The 10,467-nt window shown below is 38.5% G+C and overlaps 1 protein-coding gene across 1 annotated transcript in view; it reads right to left on the bottom strand.

The window, feature by feature from the left end:
- Positions 1-261: 261 nt before the first annotated feature.
- RGS5 (regulator of G protein signaling 5) overlaps positions 262-10,467 on the bottom strand; it is a 52,755-nt gene continuing 42,549 nt past the window's right edge. Inside the window, exons 4-5 of the mRNA XM_060134291.1 lie at positions 9,567-9,733; positions 262-5,385 (exon numbers count right to left, since the gene is read on the bottom strand). Coding sequence (XP_059990274.1) covers positions 5,224-5,385; positions 9,567-9,733 — 329 coding nt within the window. The 3' untranslated portion in view covers positions 262-5,223. The remainder of the gene's footprint in view (positions 5,386-9,566; positions 9,734-10,467) is intronic.

Genomic DNA, 10,467 nt, shown 5'->3' with positions numbered 1-10,467 from the left:
GTGAATACCTGCATCAATAAGGTGTTGCCATCTGAATCCAAGGGAAAGTAGTAAACAGAGTGTATGAATATCGGGCACTTTGTATCTCCCTTTCTGAGTGTAGCTTGTCAGGCTGTATTACAGTTGATATTTATTAGGAGAGGGATCCTCCCAATTGATCAAGGGCTCACCTGGTATAAGGAGCGAAGTGAATAACAAGCCTACCTTAAGATAGAGTTTCATATCAAGAATGTTCAGGAGTCAAGAAGGACTCATATGAAGTTATTATATAGATATATATTTAATATAATATATGTGATTGTGGTTACAGATACATATTTGGTGCTTTATCAAGAAGTATGAGTTACATAGTATACAACATATTGGTTACAAAATTAGAAGATAAACACATTGTTTCTAAATGAAAAACTTATAGGATAAATGCTGACAAATGGATTTCCAAACCTTTCATTTCTACACTTTTCTCTGGGCTGGTCTCCTGAAGATGAGTTGCGAGTTGCAGCATTCTTAAAAAATTTAGTCCCCCCAAATTCTAATAACGTATGACATGAAAAGAACTTTTGGCAAAAATTATCCAGATTACTTCTCTCCATTGGAAAAGTTTTCAGCATTTCCCATTGTTTTGTCTATGCCTTAGTTTATACATTTTCCTAGATAGTGAGTTAAATGCTTTTAATTGTATTCATTATTAGATAACAGTGGTTAGACTCAACTATTTAAAATGTATCCTCATACTGGGGGAGAAAAGAAATGGAGATATAGGTGTGAGACAGAAAGGAAAATTGTCTCAGGTGAAAAAACAAGAGGCTTATCAAACTGGTTATAAATGTTGGTTTTGTAGCTTCTCTACTAGAAATGATTATTATTAAACTGTGAGGTGAGGATAATATTCCAAAGTTCGGGTTGTCTGTCTTTTTCCCTTTACTCTCTGCTATGAGTTTCCATTCAAAGCTACAAATGTCTCTGTTGGAAGTCTTGATCTTTTCAGTTCCAGTATGCTGGGGAGAGCCTTTCTTTGGATATCTATTGCTTTGGTCGGCCATATAACCTATTTGAATGAAAATATGTTTAGCACAATGAGTAGTTGCTAAATTGCTAAAGAGCCTTATCCAAGGCAAGAATTGAACACACTCTTATAGAATGGAGAGCCTGGAAAACCCATACACTGAGATGTATCAAGACATCGTGTCCAGAACCTACAGAGAGTTGCCTGGCCCTTGGGTTTGGACATTTGGATGTTAGAAACTGGGTTCTCCGTGCTCTGCTCTCTGGCACATGCAAGCCCACTGGGGAAAGAAAATCTTCCATGTTTCTTCTTTTATCTAATCAAGAATCCCTAGGATATTAAAATGGATTTTCACATCAATCTGCATTGTTAGTCAAGAAAAGCCTTCCTGCAAGTCTTGATGGTGACAGCAGAAACTATTTGATTTTCAATCAAGTGGAGCTGCTCTTAAATGTCTCCTAGTGAATGGTCTCACTTTGTAGGTCTGGGCACTTACTTCTTTACCACTTCCCATCTCTCCTTTCCCCCCTTTCTTTTCTCATGACCCTATTTCTCACAAACTTGCTAAATTACCAGGAAACAAGGAAAATACCCTGCTAGAGAGAATGATTTCAGGGATAAAAATGATTCCTCTGAAATATGATAGCCTTTGAAATGATTCTCAAATTATCAAATTTGTGATGGGATGGATAGCTTGACAGAGCCCTGGCAGAGAATGTTTATTAGTTTACCAATTGATTTACTAATGGTCAAGTTTTTATTGAAACTTCTGGATATCTATTATTCTTTGGGAAATAATAACAAGTCCACCCTGTTGAAAGGGAGTGTATACAGAGAGCACATCAAGCAAGCATAATCCGTGGCTTTGTAGAGGACAAAAGTAAAAACAATTTCTTTAACAACTTCTTCTCTTTATGCACTAAAAACTGAAATCTGCTTAAAGCATAATTTATACCATAGAGAATTAGAGTACATAGGTGGTATGGGGAGTGGGGCACAAAATGTTTTCATAAATTTGATTCTATTGATTTGAAAGCAAAGTTACTGAAACACCTCAGTTCTGCATTTCAGAAGATGTCTATCTGAGAGAAAGAAAATGTGTATGTGTGTGCATGTGGGCGTGTGTGTGTAGGGAGTTGTTCACATAAACAAGCATTGCTTTAGCAGATGAACATGGAACACAGCCTCCTAATTTACTCTGAGAGTCTGTCTCTTTCTTCTGGTCAAGTTTAGATCCTAATCAGACACCAACCACAACCACAGACTATATCAAACCCAGGCAGAAAAACAGGTTATGGTGGTTACCTGACCTACCTGCCAATCTTAGGTTTCTCTCAAGGATGAGAAGCATATACTCCTATTCCCATTGACTACCTCTCTACATTCCAGATTCACTTATGACTGTTACATTTTCACAAGGGAGGAAAATGTCAGCACCACAGGGCTCTCTCCTGCATTGAGTTTCATACTTTCCCAGGCAATTTACTCAAGGGAGAGTGGGGAGGAAGGGGAGGAGGCAAAGGGAGTGATAAACAGATGTTACACATTTTCTTTCCTGGAAAGTTCATCCCAGTTTTCCTAATTTCCCAAAATTTAAAAGAATGTTTATTTTTTTTGTGTTACTATGGCAACTTCTAGCAGCTCAGTTTTTTTTCTAAGTTTAAAAACACCAAAGATTTCAAAGAATTTTCTAGGGCAATTTTTATACATTTGCTTTTTCATTTTGGGCTGTGATATTTGTACTCCTTTTAATTTTATTATTTAGAAGAGTGTGTGTGTGTGTGTGTGTGTGTGTGTGTGTGTGTGTGTGTACTGCTTTAAATTTAAAATCATATTTACATATATATTACATGTCACCGGTTGACTGCAAGGCATTCATGCTTCTTGTAGCCTTTACAGCATTGTCCTCCTGGTGCTTTTCCTGCCCTCTGCCTCCTGGGTTCAGCTTATGAAAAGGTGAAGGTCCTTCTTATCCTCCACTGACAATTCTACCCACTTACATAGGATGTGCAGTCAGTTTGTGAATACAGTCAGTCCGAGTCTTTGTCATATCAACCATCTTGGTGAACTCTGTAATCTCTAGTTAATTCTCTGGGTATTTTCAAACATTTTGTTGTTTCAAATAATATGAATAAAATATTTGAAATATTAATGACATCAAAATTTTTCTTAAAAATGTTTTGGCATTCAAGAAAAACATAACTCACCTAGATTCTTCAGTTCTTAAATTTTCTAGCTGCATTAGCAAGTAAAGGATTGGTGATTTTATACTGATTTGGGGCAGCATAGACAGATGCTGAGGATGGTTGTGCTGGGAATTCTTGTTGTGAGTTGCTTGTCACTCCTACACGAATAGACATGGTGAGAACTTCTTTTTCATGCTCACAATGTTGGTCTGGCCTAGCTGTCGACTGCTTGATGACGGAGTTTCTTTGAAGTGAGCAATACTGACAAATATGAATGAACTCATACCAGACTAGCAAGAGTTGGCAGTAGACCCAGTCACTCCGACCCACTTTCAGAGTTTGAAATGGCAAGTATTCAGGAAGGGCACAGTAGCCTTTGAAATACAAAAAAAAAAAAAAAAAAAAAAAAGGAAAACCCAACAAATACAGTCAGTGTTTACTCAAAGAATACAGTCATATAGTTGCTTTGCTTTCAATACTCTTAGGAATTAAGTGAATAAATGGGCTACAAACATGTGAAACTAGGAGTGTATGAAAGAAAAAAAGAAACAAAAGGAGTAAATACAAGACTAAACAATGTAGTCTTCTATTTAAACATTTCAGATTTTTATTAGTCCTTTAAAAATTACTTGTTTAGTTAACTCTGTGTCCTCACCTTGGTTATATTCATACATAGTTTGACTCTATTACTAGATTATGTAAATCACTGTTTAATCAAATCTACTAAAGATAAGAAAAAAATTCTAGCAAGACTTATAGTAAGGAAATACAGAATTAAAAGTTTAAACCTGCTAAAAGTACCATGGCTTATCAATTGGTTGTGTGTAAGGCATGTTAGGGGTATAAATGTGCATTTTGACTATAAATACAATTCATTAATGCAGGGAGCAAAATAGGGAGGGAAGTGAGGGGTTGCTAAAAGATCAGATTATTTTGCAAAATGCAGGGTACTTTAAAATTTTATCTCACTTAGAACGTCTCTGCCTTTAGTCAAATTAAGTTTTTCAAAGATAATTTGGTGTTTTAAAGATAATCGTCTTTTACTAAACAAACTGATGGCATCATAGAAAAACTAACCATTTTAGGCTTGACGAGATTTTCCCATCTTAGTGTACAGCCCTCTTGATATTGAGGTGGGAGACCACTGCAATGAGTAGCAACTGTTTTATATGATTGGAGTCAGAAATTTTGGAATTTTATACTCACACGAATTTTAAATAATTTGAAAACTGAAACTTTGTGCCTACATACTAGAGGCATAGATACCTGTATAAAGTAGTCCCTTGTCAATCTCAGGTCATTGATTTAATACAGAATTTGGTAACTTTATGCACGGGAAGGTATGAGGGAAGTATAGGGAAAGAAGTTATATGGATGGCGTTCAGATCGATTTTATATAAACACAGCATATTTATGTATCTATATCTCTTGTTTATAATCTCTAGCTAACACAAAGATGCTCTCAGAAGATCAATATTTTTTAACAGCGTATTTGCTTAAAAAATCCAATAGTGGCTCTGCCTCATAAAATTCTTAGCAACTTTTACTAACCAAGTTCAGAAATAATGAGAGGGGTGACCCCCTCATGGATCAGAATTTTTTTAAAAATGAGATCAATTAGTTTCAGTTGAAACTGGTCTTTCCACATCCACATTCTTTTTCATACCAATTTAGGGGGAGATCCATTACCTAAACCAAATGGACCTACATTCAATGATATCATATTCTTATCTTATATTTCCTTTGATAGATTTTTTTCTGTCATTCTGATTGAGTTTCACAACAACATACAAGAGTAGAGCTTAATTAAGAATGGGGGCAGGAAGAGGAAATTGGAAAAGGAAGGCATTTGGGCAATAGATAAACATCCAAAACAATGTGGGCAAAGGAGGAAGCAACACTCTCTGGGGTTTTCCATTTGAGAGTTTTTGAGCAAAAGCTGCTATAGGAAAATATGTGGGTTGCTGGAAAGTGCAGGGTTATTGTGGAGGAAATAACTGTCAGGATGATTCTCACAGACCAACTACATTGCTACTTGATGAACTCCTGATAAAACCCAGAGCGCACAAAGCGAGGCAGTGAATCCTTTTCCATCAGGGCATGGATTCTTTTCTGGGCCACATCAAAGCTGCTTGGGGAAGGTTCCGCCAGGTTCTTCACTGTGATGTCCTTCGTGAAATGATCAATATTCACCTATGAGACAGGAAACAGGGTCACTGAGTCAGCCAGGTTATGGGATTTGAGGAGGGGTTGGGAGAGAAGTGGAATTTCTCACCAGTATAACACACAAGGGGAAGAGAGTCATAGCAAGTGAGAAATATCATTTCTACTTTATACGCAGTGGGGTAAGGCAACTTCAACAAATGCTTCAACAAATGCATGACTCAGATTAAGATCAACCAGTGATAGACACCCACTGTTAGAAACAAGCAGCCAACACATGCAGACCTCATATAATCCTCACAATAACCCTAAGAATGAGTCTTTCCTTTTGTAGGGGAAAGATAGATAGATAGATAGATAGGTAGATAGATTGATAGATAGATATAGATAGAGACTTCTTCAAGATCACAGAACTAATAAATGTATTTGAATGCAGAGACTCTGAATTTGAATCCAAGTATCCTGATGCCTAATCCCACAATCCTCCTACCACAGCATTTTGTTTCACACCTAGTGGGGAGAATGAAGAGAGAGAAAGAACTTCTGACCAGGAATCCAAGAACTTTTGCATGGTTCTCGAAGAATAAAGAAATTTGGTCTTTTCCTGAAACTAAGTGGGAAACAATGGTTCTAGTGCAACAGTAATAACAATAGCAGCTAATACTTCATGAGTGCGGAGAGCTTAAATTTTACAGGCACTGTGCTATGAATTCATTGAATCTTACAACTCTAGGAGGCAATACTGACACCTACATTTGACACCTGAGGGACAGAACTGTTAAGTGACTTGCCCAAGATCATAAGTGGTAGAGAGAAAACTCAAAAGCCCAGCAATGTTGCTTTTACCCGGTAGACTGCAGTGTTGGAAGGCATTATGGCGTATTTGTCCTGAATGCAGGGCTACTACATCGAGCCATTCCCAGGGACACCATTCATGTTAGGGTCCGTGTAAATGGCCCCTGGAGTTGTACAGTGTACAACCTGCCTGGGCTTGTCTGAGTATGATTTGAGAGAAATCACTGTACAACACGTAGTATGTTTCAATGACTCTTAAGGTGTCTGCATGTAAAAGAGAAAGAAACAAATCAACCAATATTTTGAATTGGAACATGAGAAAATGTTTTAGGTCTCTCCTGGCCTGCTAGAAGTTCTTGATACTGAGAAAAGCTATTTGGGCTCAGAGAATTATGAAGCAGCTTTAGGTCAGAGTCAGGGACAAAGACATGATTGGGGAGTACCAGGCCAGAACACACAGGAGTGACTGTGACTGAAGGTCCAGGATGAAGTGAGTTGAGGCTATGACATGTTTTCCACAGGTGAGAGGGGCCTGTGTGCTTTATGCAGGAATGGCGGAAGACTACACAGACAGCACAGGAAACAGCCCCAGAGGTGAGGTAGTCTGACTCCTGCCTTCACAGGTGAAGACTCCGAGACCTAGAGAGGTCATTACAAGCCCACAAACAGCTAGTGAGGGACAGAGGTGAGGCTATCATGTATATTTCTCTATTCTCAGTCTGTTATTCTTCTCACCACACGAAAGCGATATTTCTTCCTGCTTTTAAATATATACGGAGCTAGGTGGCAGCCTTACTCAAATAGTTACATTTCTAAAAATTATAGAATTATCTCCTAATCCTATTTTTTAAAGAAGTGATGTATTTAAAACTTTCTAACACATTGTATGCACCAGCAAAAGCAGCTATTTATCTTATAAGTTTTATGTGCATGGGCTCCTCTAATGAATCATTTTGATATATACTCATCCGTTTACTAGAGAGCCAAGAAAATATTTTTCATTAATTTAAAATATGGACAGTTGACAACCTGCGGTATACGAGTTTTCTACTTATTGAACTACGCAGGGTCACTTCTCTTTTTTTAATCTTAGTTCCAATTTTTTTACAACTGTATCTCTCCTTCAGTTCCTTATCTTAAAGAACTGAGGTGAATATTCAGAGAAAGAAAATTTAGATTACTATTTGCCTGGGTAGATTTGTTTTATAGGTCAATCTGCTGGTCACCAAAATGAAATAGTAAATTTGGGGGTCAAAATACAAGAGTTGGAGAATTTAAAAAATAACAGCTACAATTTATTAAACATCCTCTAGGTACACATACATATATGTGAGAGGATTACAGTTAAGGGAACAGAGAATTAGAGAGCTTTAGTGAGAAACTTGCCCAAAGGTACACATTGAGAAAGGTCTGGGTTGGGACATCTGCACCCATTCATCTCACAAATATTCACTGAATGTTTATTATGTGTCAGGAGTGATCCACATTCCCTCTGATGCCCAGCTCAGAGACTGGAGGCCAAGGCTATTTTATTTTGAGCTCACAGGTCCTCATAATGAGGGCCACCATTTGTGTGTTCTAGTAACACAGCCAGGGTTTTGTTTATTTTGAAACTTCATTTTTTTTTTTTTTTTTTTTGCGGTATGCGGGCCTCTCACTGTTGTGGCCTCTCCCGTTGCGGAGCACAGGCTCCGGACGCACAGGCTCAGCGACCATGACTCACGGGCCCAGCCGCTCCGCGACATGTGGGACCTTCCTGGACTGGGGCACGAACCAGTGACCCCTGCCTCAGCAGGCGGACTCTCAACCACTGCACCACCAGGGAAGCCTTTGAAACTTCATTTTTAATGTCTCATATTTTCATGATAAACACCAATGTTCTAGTAAGGAACCTCGAGAACAAAATTTTCCTGGAGCTCAAAGCAATAGTCCAGATGAGTCTCCACGATGTGCAGATATTGCAACAAATCCTAGACTTCTGTAAATAGGAATGATGTTGGTAGGAAGATAGGCTGGAAATGGGAGATCAGTTGAAGTCAGAAAATGGGTGTCAAATTTAATACTAATCTCCTTGGTAACATCACAAATAGAGATTCCACGTGGATAGAAGAATAATGTCCCAGCACAAAAGGCATCAGAAGTAGGGGAAGTTAACATATATGCATAGGGTGGGAGCCTGAGGAGTAGAACAGGAGATCTGGATAAGATTCCACAGCAAGACTAAGCCCAGTTCCATCTTAGGACTCTCACTTTCTCCACCTTGACCCATGGTGCTCTATACTCTCATGCTCCTGACCTCTACCTCCTGTGTCATGGAGGGAGCTCATCTGTTGGTATTAGGTATATAATTTGTCCATCCATTCAAACATATTTATCTTTCAAAAAGGATCAGTGATGAATAATGCATTACCAAAGGAATAAATATCAAATGGTGGGACCTCAAGAGTCTAGAGCACCTGAGAGAGAAAAAGGGTATTGGGGTTTTCCCCTCTCAAATAATCTTAAGTTAATTACTGCCTACCTAGAGGGTTTGCTCAGATCACCCCTGTGATTGACCCCAAATCTTGATGAAATGTTTGATGTCCAGATTGGATTATGGGGTGCAATGTGAAATTAGTGACCTGACCAAAACATGATGAACAGGTCTTGCTGAGCCCATCCTGAATTCCACAGAAAGCCTTTTCAATTCAGTTTCATAAACAGCAAAGGGCAGATAAACTACCCCAAATCCTCTTTGAAATCAACACACGTCTTGTCTTTAGCAGTCAGTTAATGGTACATTGTCTTCTGACATCTCTAGCACTATTATCTTGTAATCATTTGATTTTTGTAAGTAGAAACCTTGTTTTCCCTGACTAGAGTGTAAATGGAAAAGGCCTGGGGGAAACAACGGGATGGGGGAGAATAGAAGGGAAAAGAGAGAGTTTTCATAAGAAAAGAAAGGGAAGGGAGGAGAAGGGGAAGAGGAAGAGAGAAGAAATTAAGTGGTAGAAACATTCAGTAAGCATTCATTAGTTCAAATGCTGAGATATACATTTTCACGTCCGCTCTTTAATTTCATCCTCACAACAATCCTGCAAAAATAGCCTTCATTACCCTCATTTTTCCCAAAGAAAGAAACTAAGTTCAGACAGACTCAATAATTTATCTAAGATCATACAACTAGTATCATTCTGACTTGCGATCACATACTACTGAAAAGAGACCCATGATTGCTTAGAAAGTAACCTAAACAGAGTTCAAGTTCATACCTGCTCGACTGTATTGCTCTGCCTTTCCACTCAGTAGGCGCTTACGAAAGGTGGCCCACTCTCAAATAGGAATAGCCTGTGGCTGCAAAGTGTACTGCCGTTGGAAATCCTTCCTGGGAAGTTGTTGAGCTGACCACACTCACCCACCTTCCCATCAGGACCAACCTCTTTAGGAGCCTCCGCTTGGATGAATTCTTCATAAATCTTCTTTGCCTTCTCAGCCATCTTGACAGGGGACTTGATCTTCTTGTAATCCTCACAGGCCATCCAGAACTCAAGGTTTTCCTCACTAAATTCAGACCTCAGGAAACTTTTGAAACTGGCAAGTCCGTCTAGCAAGGAAAAAGGTTATTTGAGGAAATGTATTCACCCTATCTATCTATCTATCTATCTAACACTATATCCCACGTTGTAGCCTAGGTTTATTTACTATATATTCCTGTCATTTATGCCATAACCTTACCAAAGTTAACTCATTTGCTCCTCATTACGAATCTATTTTACAAATGAAGTCAGAGAGATCAAGTAACTTGCCCTTAGTTAACCAGCTGGTAAGTGGCAGAGCTGGGATTCAGATCCAGACAGTCTATACTTAGGTGATGAAGGTTTACCTGTATACAACATCCAGGGACACTGTGAACACTAATGCCATTCTGGATACTTATCAATTACCAAAAGGAAAAAAATACATTTAAAACTTGATTTGGTAGGGTAAGCAACATTAATGTTGATTCTCGTGTATGAACTACTTGCAGTCTTTTTGTTTTTCTACAGATGATTTTTGAGCAAATATCATGTTCTGGGAATTATGGTAAGTAAAATAGACATGGTTCCGGCCCTAATGAAGTTTATAGATCCTGGGGGAGGTAGAAAAGAAAATGAAGAAACACACACAAATAAATGTACACAACAAAAGAAAACCATACGAAAGATAGTAAGAGTCACAAAAGGGGTCCTAACCTCGTTTTAGGTTTAGGGAAAGCCTCCATGAGAAAGTGACATTCCATTTGAGACCTGAAGGAGGAGTGGGAAGGGGCCCAATGAAGTCACCACTTGCAGAGTAGTT

This window comes from Lagenorhynchus albirostris, chromosome 2, assembly GCF_949774975.1.
Source record: "Lagenorhynchus albirostris chromosome 2, mLagAlb1.1, whole genome shotgun sequence".
Taxonomy (NCBI): domain Eukaryota; kingdom Metazoa; phylum Chordata; class Mammalia; order Artiodactyla; family Delphinidae; genus Lagenorhynchus; species Lagenorhynchus albirostris.
The sequence above is the reverse complement of the archived record's forward strand: the minus strand, read 5'-3'. Positions and strand labels throughout refer to the sequence as shown.